Genomic DNA, 21137 nt, shown 5'->3' on the forward strand with positions numbered 1-21137 from the left:
CAGCAGTGATGCATTGTGGGAGACCTCATTTGCTCGCTCCAACCTGAATAATTGTAAATACCTTCTGTTTTAAGAAGGCACAATTCTGTTTTACATAGCATTTCAGTAAAGGGGCTTTTTGATCCCATTCAACCTGTTAAACTGAATGCTCACCTTGCAACAAAGGAAAATGGATCACAGCGACGTCCCATGACGATGAGCACTCCCCAATCCATCTTCCTGCCAGCGGGTATGTGCTTCGGCACACAACGGGGGCGAACGAAACTTCCAGCAATCACGGTACTTTGCGCATGATGGCCGTTATTGCAGTGCGATGCTAAACGATGAGCTCTGTCTTGGGCTATATTGCTGTGGGATTTCTTGTGGTGGGGGGATACTTTTTTATGATTTGTACACTGTGTGTTCTATTTCCTGATGAAGCTCTTGTTTTATAGAGTGAAACTAGTCCTAGTCGAATGACACTAGCACTGTAAATTGTATATATCACCCATTTCTACCCCAGCTCTATACCTTCTGTGAAGGCATTTGTTTCATGGCTATAATAATACTACTGTGTAGGAGCATACAGGTCTCTCTGTGATTGATGGCAGTCTCACACTTAGCCTCCACCACAGTTATGTTACCATACTCCTATTTTGCCATGTCCTTTTGCAATCACTTTTAACAGTACTCTGCCCTGGTGGGACTAGCTACACCCCAGTATCCTCTGACTGATTGCCAGCACTGGGGGGATTCAGCAAAGACCTCGCACCTTACAGCAACGTACTTTTATTTCTTTCTTGCATATATATGTGTATCAGTACCAAAGTGAGACTGACAGTTATGATACTTGTGTCAAGTCTCTCCCCATACTTGTATATATGTTATTTGGAGACCTGTTGATCACTGGTTTACAAGACTACAATCCAGCTGATTGACCAGTGACTCCTCATGTCACTTATTTTGTACATATAGGTTAGGTCCTTTGTTGGGACATAGTTTGTGAACAAATATTACCTGTACTCCCATTCGGTTTGTTTATGCTAAACGATGTTCGCCTGATCTCGTGCCTGTACCCATGTTGCAAGATTGGGGAAACAACCGCTCGTCGCTCAGTAAATCGCTGGTTGTCCAGAAAATTGTTGGAAAAAATCGCCAGGTGGGTTCTGGCCTTTACACACTCCTAGGAATTCTGGTTCACCATGAGCTTGCTGGGAAGTCTGTTCCTCTTGTAAGCAAAGTATTCTTTCTAGGGAAACTCTCGCCCGGGCGGACACAGCGCGAGGAGTCCTGTCTGACAGCCTCTCTGCGCCGTCTCCCGCGGGCGATCTCACAAATCGCTGCACTGACCTCCTCCAGGCTCGTAATCATTGTAATTCAGCCGCTGCTGTCTTGGGATCTAATCACTTAGAAAGGCCGGGCTTACTCAACATTCATCGCTTTATTTTACGCGGCATTTGAAAGTCACTATTCATTAATGGAGTATGGAGATTGTTATAACTTTATGCTATAAAGTAGGATGAGCTCATGCATGAATTATTAAAGCATCGTTTAGGGAGAATACGAAAGTACCGTTTTATCTTTTCACCCTGACCGACTATTCATTTTAAAGACCTAAGATGGATACTTAATGCTAAATCCTAAAGGATATCTATTCTCTTAAATGTTTCTTCACTAAAAGCTTTTAAGCAGACTTACAGTCAAAAATTACACTTCACATTTTCCATAGGGCGCATGTCATTACTACTAAAGTTTGTCTAAAAGAATTCTATTTGCCTGCGACTTGGCCATTGTGATAAAGCAGTCTATCATAGGGGACACTATAAAAGCACTTAAAGTGAACCGTGCACCATTTTTAGCACCCAGGGCATCTTAATAGCACATTAAAAATGCCTGCCAACAACATGTCTCATTCTTAAAAAAAACTTCCATTTTACCTTTTAACCATTTGACCATTGAGGGGTTTTTACCCCTTTAGGACCAGAGTAATTTTCACCTGTCAGTGCTCCTCCCTTTCTTTTGCCCATAACTTAATCACTACATATCACAACAAAATGATCTATATCTTGTTTTTTTCACCACCAATTAGACTTTTTTTTGGGAGGTACATTATGCTAAGAATGATTTTATTATATATGCATTTTAATTGGAATAAAAAAAATGGGAAAAAAATAATTATTTCTCAGTTTTCAGCCATTATAGTTTTAAAATAAAACATTCTACTGTGGATAAAACCCACACATTTTATTTGCCCATTTGTCCCAGTTATTGCAATGTTTAAAACATTTCCCTAGTACAAAGTATGGCGCCAATATTTTATTTGGAAATAAAGGTGCATTTTTTCAGTTTTGCATCCATCACTAATTAGAAGCCCATAAATAAAAAAATAACAGTAATGTACCCTCTTGACATGCTTCTTAAAAAAGTTTAGTCCCTATGGTAACTCATTAATTGTTTTTATTGAATAAAATGTACTTATGTGTAATTTTACTATTTGGCCACAAGATATCCTCGCACATTATTGCAGATGAATCACCAAGGAGCCTAAAAAGCGATACGCTGATGAAAGTCAAAGGTGGTGACCCACAGGAGCAATTGGGTTTTAGCCAAATCACAATCGCAAGTCCTGCAGCATTTTTGGAGCGATTGTGCTCCAATGGAAAAGATAGGAGCGCTGTAAATTTGCTTTTGACTCGTTTTTCAAAAGAAATTTTGCAGCGACTTTGTGGGTGATTTTAATGTTTAAATAAAATGTTTGAAAACTTGCCGGGTCTCCCGAGGTTAAGTCCTGATGAGGGTTGTCAAATACATGAGTCAGCTTTAGAGGGCACACTGGTTGAACATCATACTCAGCTATGCATTTCACTAATCATGCTTTTCAGGGTGCGGCTAAAGGGATAAGCAGTCTTCCTTTTATCTGGAGTCACAGAGTTACATAGTTTGGTTAATAAAAAAGGCATCAGTACATCCAGTTTAACCAGGAAAAAAATACAATGTCATTGGAAGATGTACATTTAAAGAGGAACTCCAGTGAGTATAATGTAATAAAAAAGTGCAAATTTTTACAATAATTATGTATAAATGATTTAGTCAGTGTTTGCCCATTGAAAAATCTATCCTCTCTCTGATTTACATTCTGACATTTATCACATGGTGACATTTTTACTTCTGACAGGTGATGTCAGTGGAAGGAGAAGCTGCTTGCTTTTATGGCAGTTGGAAACAGCTGTAAACAGCTGTTATTTCTCACAATGCAACAAGGCTCCCACAGTGTGATGTCAGAACCATGGTCCGGACATCACACTGTGGGAGGGGTTTCACCACAATATCAGCCATACAGCCAATATCAGCACCCTGATGATCTGTTTGAGAAAAGGAAAAGATTTCTCATGGGAAAGGGGGTATCCGCTACTGATTGGGATGAAGTTCAATTTTTGGTGACGGTTTCTCTTTATAGGAGTGCGGATTGCATGAACATAAAGGTTGGGCATCAGAAACGATTTTTTGTAAAGCAGCCCCATGGTGTCTGCACAAGACTAGGAATTTTGTGTTTATGACAGAGCGGTTTTCATGTTGTATTCATTGTGTTGTGTTTCCTGCTTCCAGAAGTGGACCACTGTGCAGAGAGCAACCACGGATGTCAACAGATCTGCTCAAACACAGAAGAGGCTTATCAGTGCCAGTGCTACGAGGGGTTTAAGCTGAACAAGGATAAAAAGACCTGCAGTCGTAAGTCTCCTCCATGCTTACACAGTCATATGATACTGATGCTAATAGATTAAATATCTTCAGAGAGTCACATCTGTACTCTCCATACAGGGAAAGCAACTATTATCTGCTATTTATGACTGTGGCCCTTTATAGGGTAAAAATATAAATATACAGTATATTACACACACAAGGTCACAGTGGCATGCACTACACTGCGCGGGGCAATCAGTCAGCCCTGCGGCCAATCACAGTTGAGCAGGGCAGGTGGGTGTGTGTGAGCATACGTATTATGCTGCCGCATGTTCAGTTGAGTGCAGGGTGATCCAAAAAACAGCTCACCCTGCTCCTTCTGAATCCAGAGGTAAATACTATTCTCGGAGGGACGCGTAATTCGGGGTCCGACTATTGGTGGCACCCGAATTACAGTGATTTCGAAAGCAATTCTCCTGTGCCGCTAAAGTCTTAATTAACATTATGGTCTATGGCAGCGCCCAAGTGAAGCAATGCACAGTGCAGACCAGGAGCTGAGTTTCCCTGATCAGTGCGTGCGAGGCGGACAGACATCGCGCCGTGGCCAATCAAGGGGGCAGAAGGAAGGCGTACGTTAAAAAAGGGCGCCGGGAAAAAAGGGCGCAGGGTTTTAAAAGATAATCATGAATAACGTTTAAAAAAAATTGTGTTATATTTCGTTTAAAAATAATGTTTTATAAAGTTATAAATCATTAAATAATGTGTATAAAATCGGCAATTTTAAAAACGTTAATCTTCCCTGTTTAAAAATTGAAATTTATAATAACGTTTTATAAAACATTAATAAGAATTTTACTAAAGCTATACCTAACCCTACTCTCACACAGAACCCTCCCTGTACCTATCCCTAACCCCTAGACCCCCCTGTTGGTGCCTAACCCTAAGACCCCCCTGTTGGTGCCTAACCCTAAGACCCCCCTGTTGGTGCCTAACCCTAAGACCCCCCTGGTGGTGCCTAAACCTAAGACCCCCCTGTTGGTGCCTAACCCTAAGACCCCCTGTTGGTGCCTAACCCTAAGACCCCCCTGTTGGTGCCTAACCCTAAGACCCCCCTGTTGGTGCCTAACCCTAAGACCCCCCTGGTGGTGCCTAAACCTAAGACCCCCCTGTTGGTGCCTAACCCTAAGACCCCCTGTTGGTGCCTAACCCTAAGACCCCCCTGTTGGTGCCTAACCCTAAGACCACCCTGTTGGTGCCTAACCCTAAGACCCCCCTGTTGGTGCCTAAACCTATGACCCCCCTGTTGGTGCCTAAACCTAAGACTCCCCTGTGATAAGCATTAATAACGTTTTAAAAAAATATGGTGCGGTTTTTCGTTTAAAAATGCAAAAAAAAAATTTGTACGGTTTTTCGTTTAAAAGTAATGTTTTAAAAAAATATTGTACTGTTTTTCGTTTAAAAATGATGTATTAAAAATTATAAATCATTAAATAATGTGTAATCATGAGAAACAGTTATAAAACATTAAAAGTCTCCGGGCGCCGCTTTTAAAACGTTATTTTTCTCCGGCGCCCTTTTTTCCTGTTGGGCGCCGATTTAAACGATATTTATTATGGGAGTGAATGGCGGCGCCCTTTTTGTCCACCTGCCTCATGCGCCCAAATTTCCTGCTTCCAGAAGGAAGTGTGTGTGGGATGGAAAGTCATAAATACATGCAGCGGACGGGCTAGGAAATTATTATTATATATTATACAGCAAATAGTTAGGAAATTATTATTACATACCGTATTATTCTATTTTTTTTAATCTGTCTTTTCAGTTCTGGACTCATAAGCTGGCCGTTCACTGGTTGATTTTTTTTTTAAATATGCAAAAGGACAGGGTGTAGCTTAAGTATTTCCTTGCTCCCCAGCAAAATCATGCAGGCTGCCCCATCCTCTGCAATAACTATAATAGTAGCCTGTTTGCTATGCCCCCAGATATATATCACAGCAGCGGAGCATGATACTTTACCTACCTCCAGCAGTGGGACAGGCTCTCCTCACTTCCCTCTTTAGGTCAGCCACGCTCCATACATCTCCTTGCTGTATGTCATGTGACCTGCATCAGGAACTGCAAGGAGATAGTCTGTGCAGGGTGGAGTTGCATTGAAGAGAGGAGTGAGGAACTGTTCCACTGATGGGAGTAGGTAAAGTATCATACTCTGCTCAGCTACAATTCAGCACAGGTGCAGACCCCCTTGGCCCTCTTCAATGTTGTGGGTCACAGGGGCTATTGTTCTGCCATTTTGTAAGGAACTGAAAGGAACTGAAAGGTATGTTCAGTAAGCCAGCACCTATTCAGAAGGAGACCTTGGGCAAGTCTCCCTAACACTGCTACTGCCTATAGAGCATGCCCTAGTGGCTGCAGCTCTGGCACTTTGAGTCCGCCAGGAGAAAAGCGCAATATAAATGTTCTGTGTTTGTTTGTTTGTTTTGTTGTATCTAAAGGTGCCCAGTAAAGATCCACTGTAGAGTTGTGGAGAAAAAAAACACAGGGAGATCCAGTAGCCCAATCTGGCGCAATATTGTTAGATCACCAGGGTAATCTAGAAAATAGCTTAAAACATACAAGGAGGGGTTGCTGTGTGAGGCAACTTCTCGTTAGCACATGTGGGGAAGTGCTGTTCCCACTCGGTCTTGCATCAATATGGTGGTGGTCGTTCCTCCAAAAAAAGGATTTTTGAGGTCCAGGAATGAACCTTGGACTAATCCCCCCTATACCTAGGGGTATACATGAATTTCTGAGAGGAACTGGAGGCGCCCGTAATGAGGTTTAGTACATACAGTATGTATCTCTATAATGTTACATCCAACAATATACTTTAGAGTGTCCTACCTTATGGATGTCTCGTTCTAGATAAAGACAATGTCAGGCTTGGAGGTGTATTCTCCACGGTCAGCACGCGATGCATAAGCTGACGTGAAGGGGGTACACACACCAGCACAAGGAATCAGGATATCCCCAGTTTAGTGGAGGAGAGGACTGACTCCAATAGGAGATTGTGGCGCACAGAGCCGGTGCAGATCCGAACAGCCACAAACAATACTTTCGTGATAACGTCTCAGCGCAAAGTAGCGCTGAGCGCATAAACCAGAACTGAGGAGATCAGGACAGGTAGACAGAATGAACGCTTGCTTAACCAGCCACTACTAGTGACAGCAAGCGTCCACAACAAGACAGACTGGAATGAGGCAGCCAATGCGTTGCAACGATGGCATGCCTCACAAAGACTGGACAGGATAGTCAGGAAATAGCAGGATCAAGATAGATAAACGTAACACAGATAAATATACAATAAGTATGTTTTCCTAGCGTATTACAATTACAGCTATCAATGAAACTATTTGTAACGTCTGACTAACATATGTATATATCGGCAATGAACCGATATATGACATAAGCAGGAACACTGACTAGGACTGGAGCAATACAGGGAACAGGACTCAGAAGGATTCGCTATCTCTTCGCAGAGATGAACGCAATCCACAAACGGTAACAGGACAGGATAACTAACTCAGCACGGGTGATCACGATACGCGCAAACTACCAAAACGTGCTGGAAAGCTGACTAACTGAACACAGGATATAAACAGTTTGTGTACGTATATATCAGCGTCACTGATGTATCAACGTAACACGAATATAAGGAAAATAATAAACGTGCTGGTATGCATATATATTGGCAATGAACCAATATATGATGCAAGACCAGCAAAGTATCTTTAGAACAAGAAACACGATCCGGGACTAAAGCAACAGCAAGACAGGCTTAACTGAAGCTATGATAGCCCAAGGAGCCCTGCAGGAAGCAGATCTTTATACTGAGGTCATCCAATGGGAGCAGACATGCAGATTCCCACACAGGTGAATGGTAATTATTCAATCCTGAGCTGGCCAGCATTGCAGAGCCACTGCAGATAGAGCCAGCAACTAGTTTGAGTGCAAACCAAACTATGCAAGCAAATGCATGTAATGACATCAAAAACTGCTTGTCTTCAGTCAAACTGCAGCGAACAATACATGCTGCAGACATGATCATAACAGACAATTTGTAATTCAGGGTAAAATTCAAAATGGTTTTTATGTATGCACTTTGACAATGCATTTCACCACCAGAGCCGCTTCCTCAGGTCAGTAACCGTGCCTGACGTAACAACGCCGTTTATGGCGCCTGGTAGAACGGCATCTCTTATGGCCCGATAGCAAGGCACTCTAAATTATATTGTTGGATACTACCCTATAGAGATACATATGTACTTCCATTATGGGCACCTCCAGTTCCTCTCACCACTAAAGATCCAATTTTTTTCATCCAATCTTACCATTTCTATGTAATATAAGGGAACTGCCTAAATTATCCATTCTGTATATTCACTCACTTTACCCTACATAGATTTGGTAAAATAGGAAGAAAAGGATTGGATCATTAGTGGCCACCTTAAAACGAACACGGTTGATCCAGTGCAGGAGACTTGGGAGCAGCCGGCGCCACCATAGGCCGTAATAGGAATTACGGCTATAGCTGCACACAGGGAGTAACTTCTGCGCCGTTAAGATGGAGCTGAAGTTACTTTTAAAACACAATAGCAATAGCAATAGCTGGAAGCCGAATGATTTCATTCCCCATCATCCATGGCGGCCTGGAGGGGGAATAGTATTTAATACGGCCGGGAACTTGTGCAGCAGGCAGGGCAATGCTGTGCTCACAGCACTATCCCGCCTGTTTTTTTTTTTCATTTTCACATGAGCTTTAACTATCTGCAGAGTGGTCTGCTGTGCCTCAGGCAAGGGTTAGGGCTATGGTCTACGAGAGCACTTTTAGCCATGCTTTGGAATCACCGGCAAACCAAAAGCACTAGGCTAGTGAAAGTCAATGGCCACAAACCCATGGGAGCGATTAAAATTGCAATCGCTGGTCCTGCAGCATTTTGGAGAGATTGTGCTCCAATACAAAGTATTGGAGTGCTGCAAAATCGCTTTTTGAATCGCTGTTCAAAAGCAATTTGTTTGCCACAATTGATTGTAAATAATGTTTTTATTACCTACATCCCTGGTCCATGTGCTGTGCCCTCCGGCACATAGCTCCGCCCAGGGACACCCAGTCTTACAAAAGTTTGCTATCTAATAGACACGTTTTTTCTGTATAAATCCATCCTTGCAAAGCCTCAGTTAAAAAATGTGCCATACATTTGGTTAGCAAATAAATATTGTTGGTGTATATTGTGATATCACAGGGGAACTGTAGTGAAAATGACATCATGAATAAAATTGCTTATTGTTTACAATATTCATTTATAGATTATGTAGTCAGTGTTTGCCCGGTGTAAAATCTTTCCTCTCCCTGATTTACATTCTGACATTTATCACAGATGGTGACATCTTTAGTTCTGCCAGGTGATTTGTACAGAATGTTCATTTCTATTCTATGCACAGAGGGAGATATTGCTTGCTTAGCAGTTGAAAACAGCCGTTATTTCCCACAATGCAATGAGGTTCACAGACAGCAAACTGTCAGGACCTTGGTCATGACATCACACTGTGGGAGGGGTTTCACCACAATATCAGCCACACAAATCCCCCTGATGATGTATATGAAAAAAGGAAAAAAATGTCTCATGGGAAAGGGGGTATCAGCTACTGACTGGGATGAAGTTCAATCTTTGGTTACAGTTCCTCTTTAAAATCAGTTTTATATGCAGGCATGTAGGTGATAGGGTTGCTTTAAGATCCACCGATAATCACCTGCAGAATTATTCCTGAACTATAAAATACTTTTATAAAAATGAGCAAATACAGCAGCTGTGTGTAAAGCAGCCACTCCGCTAGATGCAATCATTCCGGGAGATGCAGTTAGACAGCTGCACGCAATTTCTGAATTTCTTTGATGTGTAACAAAAAATGCTAATTGCCAAAACCCCCGAAGGATGTGAGAACTGTCTTGCAGTGAGTTACTGGCACTTGCAAACTGCTACCTCCAGCTACCTTAAACTGCCACTGAGCAATACAGTGAGCACATAATGATGTAGAACATAATCAGTGGTTACCATCCGCTGAGAGGAACAAATGGCTGTTCTTATAGCCGGCCTTACAGGCAGTGGAAACAGGAACTTGAGTCACACTTCACCTACTGATTTTAACATTAGTTTTAAAGCAGGTCAACGACAGGTCAGCTGCAGTTGAAAGTCATATGTTCGCCTGTTACAGGTGTAAGCACATGTTTTCCGTTCAAGTCACAAACCGACGTAAGCTTAAAGGGAAGATCCGAGGTAAAAAAAAAAACAAAGTTCTACTTACCCGGGGCTTCCTCCCGCTCCTGGCAGCCGATATGTCCCTTGCTGAAGCTCTGCTCCCAGCCGGTGACCCGGGGTCCCCTCTGAGTGCATGGCTGCGCCGCTCGTGATCGCGCTCACTTGCTCTGGAGCGTTATGCAAAGGTGCCGTACTATTGCACCTGTGCAGAATGCTCCAAGCCACGTGAGCGTGATCACAAGCGGCACTCGCGCAGGCAATGCCAACCTGACGAGGTCGGCATCTCCAACGGAGGGGGCCCCGGGCCCCCGGCTGGGAGCCGAGCTGCCACTAGGGGCATATCGGCAGCCAGGGGCTGGAGGAAGCCCCGGGTAAGTAGCCTATAAGGCCTTTTTTAGCTATAGCAGTGCTCAGCCAGTAATTTAGGAGCCGTCAAAAGACAGAGCACAAATTATGATAAAAGCAGCGTAATTCAAATATTACATGGTGCGTACCTACCTAGCATCAGCCTATGACTGTGGTAGGTATTAGATTGTGAGCACTCCTGATGGACAGTTAGTGACATAACAGAATTTGTAAAGAGCTGCAAATACAATCTACAGTAATAATAATATAATAATAATATAAATGTTTTGTATTTCAGCTGTGGATCATTGTGCCTTGAATGAACATGGCTGTGAGCACTTGTGTGTTAATGCTGATGGCTCCTACACGTGCCAGTGCTTCGAGGGATATGCCCTCCGTGATGATAAGAAGACCTGTCAGAGTGAGTGATCTTCATGCTATATATATGTATGCAGGAAGACGCCGCAGACTGCGCTGCACTGTGAGGTGTCTGCACACATTTGTCACCTTGTGTCTTGGCATATGCTCCTCACAGCCTTGTGGGAATCTGAAATCCACATCTACAGCTGCCACGACTGTGATTTCCAGCAGCCTGGCACAGGCAAGCCAAGGTTTCAAGCAGAACTATTATTTTATGACTTTTATGCTGCACAGAAAGCTCTAAAAGTAGTACTGATCAATAATGCAATAATATTGCATTATTAATACATTCCTATAAGTAGATAGGAGATGACAGGAGGCAGTGCACCCGGCGGGCAGCGAGTCCCGGGAGAGATAGGCTGCATGGTTCACTTCACATTCCTACATTCTGTTGACAGCACAGTGCCATTTGCTGACCCAGACTTGTTACTATGGTCTGAGAGTAGCTGTCCATTGCTGCCATTGTCAATACTTCTCCCCCGCCCCACCCCCCTCCCAGGGGCATAGCAATAGTGTGTTCAGAGGTAGCGACCACATCGGGGCCTTTGGGCCAGAGGGGCTCCGAAAGGCCCTCCCTCAACTACAGTATTAGCTCACGATTGGTCCTGTGCTCATTATAAACACTTCTATAGATGCTTTGAATAGTAGTAGTAATCCATAACACACTGTTCTGCATCCCCTTCTTGCACCTCTGACACTGTAGTTGCCATTGGCAGGTTTTGGTGCGCCGTATCAGTTGTTATGTATAGAGTGCTTAGGGGTGCCCCATGTAAAACTTGCACCAGGGCTCAGAGTTTCTTAGCTACGCCACTGCCACAAAAAAAACACTGTCCAGAAAAGTATAACGTAATGAAGAACAGAGGCGCCAACAGGATAAAATCAATTCTTAAAACTTTTAAAATTGCTTAGGAGGCAGTGGTGCACTTACCCCCCGCAAGCAGACACAAAAACTGTGTATTCAAAACAATCAAATTTATTGGTACACTCCAGGGGTTTTTAGCAAAAACCCCTAGGCTTTGATTCACTAACCGGCACTAAGCCGGTTAGTGTGCCTTATCACTTAGTGGGCACAAACTACAGCGCTAACCTTATCTGAGGTTAGTGTGCCTTATCTGAGGTTAGTGTGCCTTATTTGAGGTTAGTGTGCCTTATCTGGGTTAGTGTGCTTTATTTGAGGTTAGTGCCCCTTAAGTAGCTTTGTGCACACTAAAAGATGCACAATGCTACATTGCGCACTGCACAGCGCGCACAGCATAATGCATCGATCTTTGTGCGCGGTGCGACGATAATGTCGCACCCGCTTTACTGTATATGATGCAACCATAAGGTCACATAGGATGCGACGATAACGGTGCACTGTGTACAGTATAGCGGGTGCGATGTTATCGTGCAGTGCGCGATGTAGCTTTGTGCATCTTTTAGTGTGCACAATGCTACTTAAGGGGCACTAACCTCAGATAAGGCACACTAACCTCAGATAAGGCACACTAACCTCAGATAAGGCACGCTAACCTCAGATAAGGCACACTAACCTCAGATAAGGCACACTAACCTCAGATAAGGCACACTAACCTCAGATAAGGCACACTAACCTCAGATAAGGCACACTAACCTCAGATAAGGCACACTAACCTCAGATAAGGCACACTAACCTCAGATAAGGCACGCTAACCTCAGATAAGGCACACTAACCTCAGATAAGGCACACTAACCTCAGATAAGGCACACTAACCTCAGATAAGGCACACTAACCTCAGATAAGGCACACTAACCTCAGATAAGGCACACTAACCTCAGATAAGGCACACTAACCTCAGATAAGGCACGCTAACCTCAGATAAGGCACGCTAACCTCAGATAAGGCACACTAACCTCAGATAAGGCACACTAACCTCAGATAAGGCACACTAACCTCAGATAAGGCACACTAACCTCAGATAAGGCACACTAACCTCAGATAAGGCACGCTAACCTCAGATAAGGCACGCTAACTGGCTTAGCGCCGGTTAGTGAATCAAGCCCCTGGAGTGTACCAATACATTTGATTGTTTTGAATACACAGTTTTTGTGTCTGCTTGCGGGGGGTAAGTCCACCACTGCCTCCTAAGCAATTTTAAAAGTTTTAAGAATTTATTTTATCCTGTTGGCGCCTCTGTTCTTCATTACGTTATAATTGATATCCACGCACCCCTGGTGACGGGGGATACACCTTTCTCTCTCCTGTCTACAGAGAGCGACTTCTCAATCCTGAGTGAGGACAGGCTAATCTCCTCACCTGCCTGTACAGTGGTGACTTGGAGGTAACCCTGGTTTGTGAGTATATATTATACTCGTTTCATTTACCCAATTGTCAATACTTACTATTGGGCTCTCGGTTCTCTTTTTACTGTCCAGAAAAGGATTAACATGAAATGGGACGCTAGGCGAGATGGCAGTTTTTGCCCACCGCTGATGATCACCTGGCTTTTTTTAGTAAGATTTGGTGGGGGGTAGCATCCACCAGGCCTCTAGACTTTATCAAGGTCCTAGGCAACGGCCTAGAATTGCCTTGTGGACGATCCAGCTCTGCCACTGTGTCCCACCCACTGGAGAGGAAATACTGCTGGCTTTCTGATGTTCATCTGCATTCATCACCAGTGTGAGCTAAACCTATGTACAGACGTTACTAGTGGCGTAGCAATAGGGGATGCAGAGTTTACAACTGCACCGGGCCCTTGAACAAGAGGGGTCCACTAGGGGCTCTCCCTCAACCACTGCATTAGCTCTTCAATGGTGCTATGCTGGTAATGGGTAACTTGTGATAACGGGATACAGGTTCACTTGTTTGAGTAGAGAATCACTGAGACATTCTGCAGTCAGAACACAGAAAGGAGATTTTGAGGCCTCCGCTGTGCTGTAAATAGCAGCTGTGCGGCTTCACATTCTTCTGTCTTTGCCTCATTCTTCCTAAATTAGAAGAAAAGCAGATATAGACCCCGCACATGTAAAGTTCTCACGACAGTCCTGGAGCTCTGCACTAAATGTTTTGTTTTGGTTGGTAATTTTTTGGCATTCACTTTGCAGTCATGGTATTACAACGTTAAAAGGGTGTACTGTTGATAAGAAGTGATGTCGAATGCAGACAGCCTTGTTTGAACATGGTTATTACACTGAAATACAAGGGCTCTTGTTGTGAACAAGTTTTCTCTGACCTCTGTCGAATTTAGACTGTTTACTGATACTGATAATTTTAGATTGACTTCTAAGTACATTAATGAGCCAGTACAAGTATGGGGGGGGGGGGGGGGGTCATCAGAAGCTTAGGAACAATGGCTCTGATGAAGCAGGAGGATTATCAAGACAACCAAACAGGTCTTTTCATGAGGAGGTTTCCAAGGCAGCGCACATTTCTCCAGTGTTGGGCAGTCATTAGCACTGGGGATGGTCAATGAGATGCAAGTAATTTCAAGTTGATGCAGGATTATGCAAATTTTATATGCAAATTCATGCAGCTTGAAAATGGACCAATCAAATTTTACCTCAGGATTTGATTGGTTCATTTTCAAGCTGCATACATTTGCATACAAAATGTGCATAATACTGCATCAACTCAAAATGATTTGCATCTCATTGGCCATCCCTAATTAGCACACACATGGCACCAGTTCTGTACAGTGTGCCAGCTGTGTCTCAGAGTATTGTAGCGCATACAATAAATGCATTGTACTTCGCAGGTAAGGACCCCTGCAAGACCTCTGAGCACGGCTGTGAGCATCTCTGCGTCAATAACGACAATTCCTACATCTGCAAATGCTTTGAAGGATACCATTTAACAGAGGATGGAAAGAGATGCAGGAGTAAGTACTGGACATAAGGAATGACTGCTGAGTGTAATGTATCTGTGTCACCCAGTGTGAGGCTAGAATTCCGGTCAATTAGCAACTCGGTGTGCGTGATAAGGGTTACATGGAAATGTTACTCTGCACAAGCTTTAGGCAGATGTAAACAAATGCAGGAAAGTAAGAAATCTTTTTTTGCTAATTAAAATTTTAATTTTTATTGTTATCAATTTACAAAATGCAAAGTTGGCTTAAAGGACATCTGAGGTCAAAATAAACTGATGAGAAAAACAATTGTATCCATTACCCCTCTCTTAAAAATGACTTTTTTAGATATCCCACAGTCTTATTTTATATTTAAATCTAGTTTTTAAGTTTTTACTGTTTCATTGTCTCTGCTCAATGACACCTCCATTGAAGTATGCAAGAGCTCAAATCTATGAATTATTGACCTTTTTTTAATCTCTTCCCTGCTCTCAGAAGCCATTTACTAGCAGGAAAGTGTTTTTATGCTGTAATTACTTATCAGTGAGGGTTATGCCATAGTCTGACTTGGTCCCGACCTGGACAGAAACTGTCATTTGCATACCTGATTTTTTAACTCTTTTAGGAAGAAAAAGAAAAAATGAACACAGCATAGTTATATGTGTGCTAGGCACTATACATACACATGTCTATCTCATCTTGTCACATGTCATCGCAGTTGTCCTTTAAGTGAAGCTGATGTGATCTTACCTGTGGCTTCATCCAGCCCCCTATAGTCCTTCATGTCCATTGCTGTCGTCTTGGTCTATAATAGAGCTCAAATCTAGGAATTAAGTATCCTTTTTATCTCTTTCCTGCTCTCAGAAGCCATTTACTGATAGGAAAGTATTTTAGTGCTGTAATTACTTATCAGCGAGGGTTAAGCTAGTCTGAGCCACTCAGGACCCAGGCCCGACCCGGACAGAAACTGTCACTTTCATACCTGATGTTTAACTCTTTCAGGCAGAGAGAGAAAAAAAGGAACACAGCCAAGCTATTTGTGTGCTTGGCACTGTGCATACACATGTCTATCTCATTATGTCACATGTCAACTTGGTTGTCCTTTAAAGAGGGACTTTAGCAAAAAGGGGGGGAAATAAATAAATCCATACATTGCAAAGTGAGATGTTAAAAAAATAGCGCCAACTGCCATTATATATAACCATACCCACTAACATTACAATAGGCTAAAAGATTGTTTTTTTATAGATCTATATATTCACAGAAGGAGATACTAGTTGCTTGGCAGTTGGAAACAGACGTTTTTTTCCCACAGTGCAATAAGGCACCCACAGTGTGATGTCAGGACCTAGGTCCCGACACCACACTATGGGTGGGGTTTCACAGCAATATCAGCCATAAGGACCCCCTGATGATCTATTACAGAAAATGTAATCCTTGGTTACAGTTCCTCTTTGAAGAAGAAAAATCTAAATCATGACATAACATTTCAAAGAAGAATCTGTTCTGATAAGTAAACTTACACATTAGCTCCTATCATACCACTCAGGTGCTAATGATCATTATTTTCATATTTAGAGGGTTTAAAACTGGGTAAGGAACATCCAGACTCCTCTGTATCAAAGTGAGTTTATAGAATACGGTAGTTATACTACATCAGCAAGGTCTATACCAGACAAAAAGTTTTAAAGCAAACTGGGGTTTCGAGATTTGCTCTTTAACCTCTTTTGAAGAAGCACAAAGCAACGGGCAACCCTGAGAACTGCAGTCGCAGTGGTCAGCCAAGGAAACTGAGAGCGGCAAATGAAATACGCAATATGCTTATTCCCCTTCAAAATCCGATGTCTAGCAGAGCCATCATCTCAAAACTGGCAGAAACCTCTGGGACCCAGAACAGCCATCTTCTGTCTGGAGATGTCTAGGCAGTGGTCTTCATGGAAGACATGTCTGGGAAGTGGTCTACATGGAAGAATTGTGGTGTAAAAGTTGTAGCTCCAACCTGTAAACAAGCATGAAAACCTAAGAACTCAGGTACACAAAACTGGCAGCAGGTGCTTCGGACTGGTGGGTCAAAATTTGAATCATTTGACTTTAACAAAAGGTGGGTTGTTCTCCGAAGCGCTGCAGAGCATTTCAGCAATGTGTCTGCAGGCAACAGCGATGTATGATGGAAGTTCAACTTTTTGGGTTGCTTTTCAACAAACGGAGTTGGGAATTTGGTCCGAATTAATGGTGTCCTCAATACTGAGAAATACAAGCATATATGTATCCATTATGCAGAATCACCAAAGAGGCCAAATTTATTCTGCAGCAGGATAATGACTCCAAATATACGCCATTGTCATTAAGAACTATCTTCAGCAAAGAAGAACAAGGAGTCCTTGGAGTGATGGTATGGCCCACACAGAGCCCTGATCTCCACTTCATCAGGTAAATCTGGAAGAGGAGCAAGGATATGAGGCAACCTACATACACAGAAGATCTGTGGTGAGTTCTCTGGTATGTTTGAAACAACCTACCTGCCAAGTTCCTTCAAAACTCTGTGTGAGGCCTGGAACCCACTGAAAACCGCAAACGCAAAACGCAACCGCTAGCGTTTTGTCTGAGCGGTTTGCAAGCGGATTCATGCGCGTTTTTGGTCGTGTTTTGCAACATTGTATTTTTTTCCCCAGCGGGTGCCTAGCGTTTTGCGTTTTGCGTTTTTATCCTGATTGGTCCTGTGAATTATTTTTCATTTTGTTACAGTGTGCTTAACCGCAAAACGCTAGCAAAACCGCTCAGTTTAGGTTTTGCTGAGCGTTTCTGCTAGCGTTTCAATACTTTACATTGAAGCGCTAACGCTCCCAAAATGCTGCAGGTCCTGCGTTTGCGTTTCTGGGAAACGCAAACGCTCCTGTGGAAGTTTCCCCATCCATTAACATTAGCCCAGCGTTTTGGCAAACTGCTAGCGTATCGCAGTGCTGCCAAAACGCTGCCAAAAGCGCTCCTGTGGGTTCCAGCCCTGAGTGTAACTAGAGGAATTACCTGTGGTTTAAAGGCAAAAGATGATCACACCAAATATGTATTTGATTTAGATAGCTCTTCTGTAAATTCACTTTGCTTTGTTAATTGATAAAAAATAAAGTATTGGTGTACCAGAGACACCAATAAAGAAAGATTTGATACTTACCCGGGCCGCAATCAGCCCTGGTAACTGGCTCAGTCGCATCAGTCGGGACTGACACGAATAAGCCAGTTACCAAAGCTGATTGCGGCCGGACAGATGCTCGCGGGAGGACGGTGAGGGACTCATTGCTATGGGGCTGGAGGAAGCCTCGGGTAAGTATCAAATCTTTCTTTATTGGCATCTCAGGTTTCTTTTAGTACTTCTATTTGCAAAAACATTTCTATTTACAGCATTTTTGGTACACCTGCCTAAAACATTTTTTTACTGCTAGATTCATTCTCTCCAGTCCTTACTGACATGTGTGGATCTATGATTTGCCTCAATTCACTAAAGGCAGTTCAGTAAAAAAAAATAAAAAAATACTAGGTCGATAAAATACCACATTCAGTATTTTTTTTAATTCACTAAGATTTCCACACATGCGGTAATAGTTTAGTAATTTACAGAAAATGTAGTTTCAATTCACCTGCTCGGTAATGTTCCTGCTTCTGTGTCTTACCAGCTGTGAAGTAGGTCTTTACAATAAGCTGTGATTCTTCTCCCTCAAGTGGTCTGCATGAGCCGTTCCTGCGCAGTCTTGTGGCATCTTACTAAAGTAAAAGTAATTCCCTGTATCTCTTTAGATGTGCATGCATGCCACTAGAGGGCCCTCCTCCTTTTATCATTATATAGCTCTGCACGTCTAAAGGGATACAAAATATGAATGTCTCCTGCTTCTGATCTTGTGTTTTATTTAACTTTCTAATGCCCCGCCCGCCAGTGCATTGGATCAAAAGGGGTGAGTAGCTGGACCAGGTGGCACTTCCTGTTGGCTGTTTCCTTTGTAAAAAAAATTCCGAAAAAAGATTGCTAGGTATTGACAGGTCCAGGCTTGTCTTAAAATACCAAATATCTCACTTGTTTTACCAAATGCTCTAATCTTTCGGAATTGTATTGTATTGATTTATTTTCTGCACACGTTGGTAATTAACCTCACTATTTTATTTTTCAATTCGGTAATAGGCAGCCTTATGGAATTGGCATTTGGCAAGTTACTCCGTGAAATCTGCTGTTTTCTGCATTATAGATTGTGGTCCTGCTTACCTGCATGCTGAATTGAAGCTTTTGTGGTAGGGACAGTACACTAAAAGCTGTCAGGGACTGGTGTGGATGGATCAGCAGTAGATGCTGCGACCGTGCCCCTGCCCCTGGGGGGCCTACTTGACCTCCCCATGTGCTACGTGGGGGGGGCACAGTAGCAGGTACAAGAAAAGCAGCTGAGCGAGTAATCACAGATGAGTATCTGAGATTACCCACTCTGCATGCACCTGCCACTGCAACCCCACCCATCAGGTTACTAATACAAGGGGCATCTATACTTGGCTACCTATACTGGGACACCTATACCTAGCTACCTATACTTGGCTACCTATAGGTATAGATGGGGACATCTATACATAGCTACTTGTACTGGGGGTACCTATATCTGACTAACCTATATTGAGGGCACCTATACCTGGTACCTATACTGGGGGTACCTATACCTGGTTAGCTATACTGAAGGCACCTAAACCTGGCTACCTATACTGCAGGCGACTATACCTGGCTAGCTATACTGCAGGCACCTATACCTGGTTAGCTATACTAGGGGCACCCATACCTGACTAGCTATACTGAGGACACCTATACCTGGCTAGCTATACTGCAGGCACCTATACTTGGCTAGCTATATTGCAGACACCTATACCTAGCTAGCTATACTAGGGACACCTATACCTGCGTAGCTATACTAGGGGCACCTATACCTGACTAGCTATATTGCAGGCATCTATACCTGGCTAGCTATACTAAAAAACAACAACACTTATATCGCAATTTTCTCCTGGCGGACTCAAAGCTAGGGGCACCTATACCTGACTAGGTATACTAGGGGCACCTATACCTGACTAGCTATGTTGTGGACACCTATACCAGGCTAGCTATACCGGGGGCACCTATACCTGGACAGCTATACTGGAGGCACTGGAGGGGGGGGGGTTGAGGGAGTAGGGCACATCTAGCTACCATACTGGGGACGAAGGGGGGCACATCTGGCTACTATACTGGTGTGGGAGAGAGCACATTATTTAATGTAGGAATGGGGGGGGGGGGGTACAAATTCCGCATTGGAGCCCCGAAGTCTGTAGCTACACCACTGCCGGTATATACTGTAAATAGTTTATATCATTCAAGACGTTCAGAAAATAGAACAGAAGGAGTTAAGCTGCAGAAAGCGATTAACCACAAATTGCACAATAGGATTTGTCTACGCCAGCACAATCAGCCGCCACAAAGAATATCAATCAGGCCAGAACAGTTGGTGAGAAATTTTCAAGGCATAATCTGTTTCTGTGTCCGGCTTAATGCTCTGCCGATCCGAGGAATCTATATGATTGAGTAAAGCTATGCAAGCATTGCCAGTGATTATGCCGGGGCCCGGAGGATTCATGCCTAATGAGTGTGGTCCACAGAGGGAAACAAACAGCGATGCTCAGCAGCACTATTCACTCCACACTCCTTCCCAGAGTAAGCAGACGTCGGCTCCGTGTCTCTCGCATGGTGGCTGGACGGATAATGCTGCGCTGTTGTCATTCATAGTTACATAGTTATTTGGGATGAAAAAAATACATAGGTCCATTGAGTTCAACCAGAAAATAAGGTACAACAATAGCCTGCACCCTCACAAACACTATGAGCATTTCCGTTTTTTTTTAAGTGCTGGCGTTTAAGTTGTGTTTAAGAATTCTATAAAGAACAGTGTGGTAAGAATAGCGGAAAATTGGATACTTACCTGACGGTAATTTTCCTTTCCAGATGTGTCCATGGCAGCAACGGCTGGGTTAAGTCCCGCCCACTTGACCCCTATAGGACCCATATTATAAATTCCTCCTTTAGACTCCCCCCCTTCGTCTATGTGACTCGAATCACCGAATCTTTGGGAGGGAGCCTTGTGCTGCCATGGACACATCTGGAAAGGAAAATTACCGTCAGGTAAGTATCCAATTTTCCGCTTTCCATATGTCTCCATGGCAGCAACGGCTGGGAGTTAACTAGAATAAACACAGGGAGGGATGAGGTGTAATGCTAACACACAATTTATTGCTTATTATACAGCATTTAACACAGCAGAGCCAAACTGTCGGGTAGTATTGACAGCCGGATCAACTCTATAGTGCCTCATGAACGTGTTGATTGAGGACCAATTGGCCGCCTGGCAGATCTTCTCTGGAGAAACCTTGTTGAAAGCGGCCCACGATGCCGCCAAACCCCTCGTGGAGTGTGCCGTTATCTGCTCTGGAGGTGCTAGGTTATTAGCCCTATATGCCATCTGGATAGTGTTGACCAACCATTGTCCAATGGTTCTTGTCGTAGCTGCCTGACCCGCTCTGTAGCCTGAAGGAATCACAAAGAGTCTCTCTGTTTTCCTTAGATCTC

At 43.3% G+C, this 21137-nt stretch overlaps 1 protein-coding gene across 2 annotated transcripts in view; it reads left to right on the forward strand.

Moving 5' to 3' along the window:
- The window catches only part of MATN2 (matrilin 2), a 165337-nt gene that overhangs the window by 103099 nt on the left and 41101 nt on the right, over nucleotides 1-21137 (forward strand). For both annotated transcript variants that reach the window (XM_068237705.1, XM_068237704.1), the window contains exons 9-11: nucleotides 3586-3708; nucleotides 10594-10716; nucleotides 14429-14551. In XM_068237705.1, the coding sequence (XP_068093806.1) occupies nucleotides 3586-3708; nucleotides 10594-10716; nucleotides 14429-14551 (369 nt within the window). The remainder of the gene's footprint in view (nucleotides 1-3585; nucleotides 3709-10593; nucleotides 10717-14428; nucleotides 14552-21137) is intronic.

Source organism: Hyperolius riggenbachi, chromosome 5 (genome assembly GCF_040937935.1).
Source record: "Hyperolius riggenbachi isolate aHypRig1 chromosome 5, aHypRig1.pri, whole genome shotgun sequence".
Taxonomy (NCBI): Eukaryota; Metazoa; Chordata; class Amphibia; order Anura; family Hyperoliidae; genus Hyperolius; species Hyperolius riggenbachi.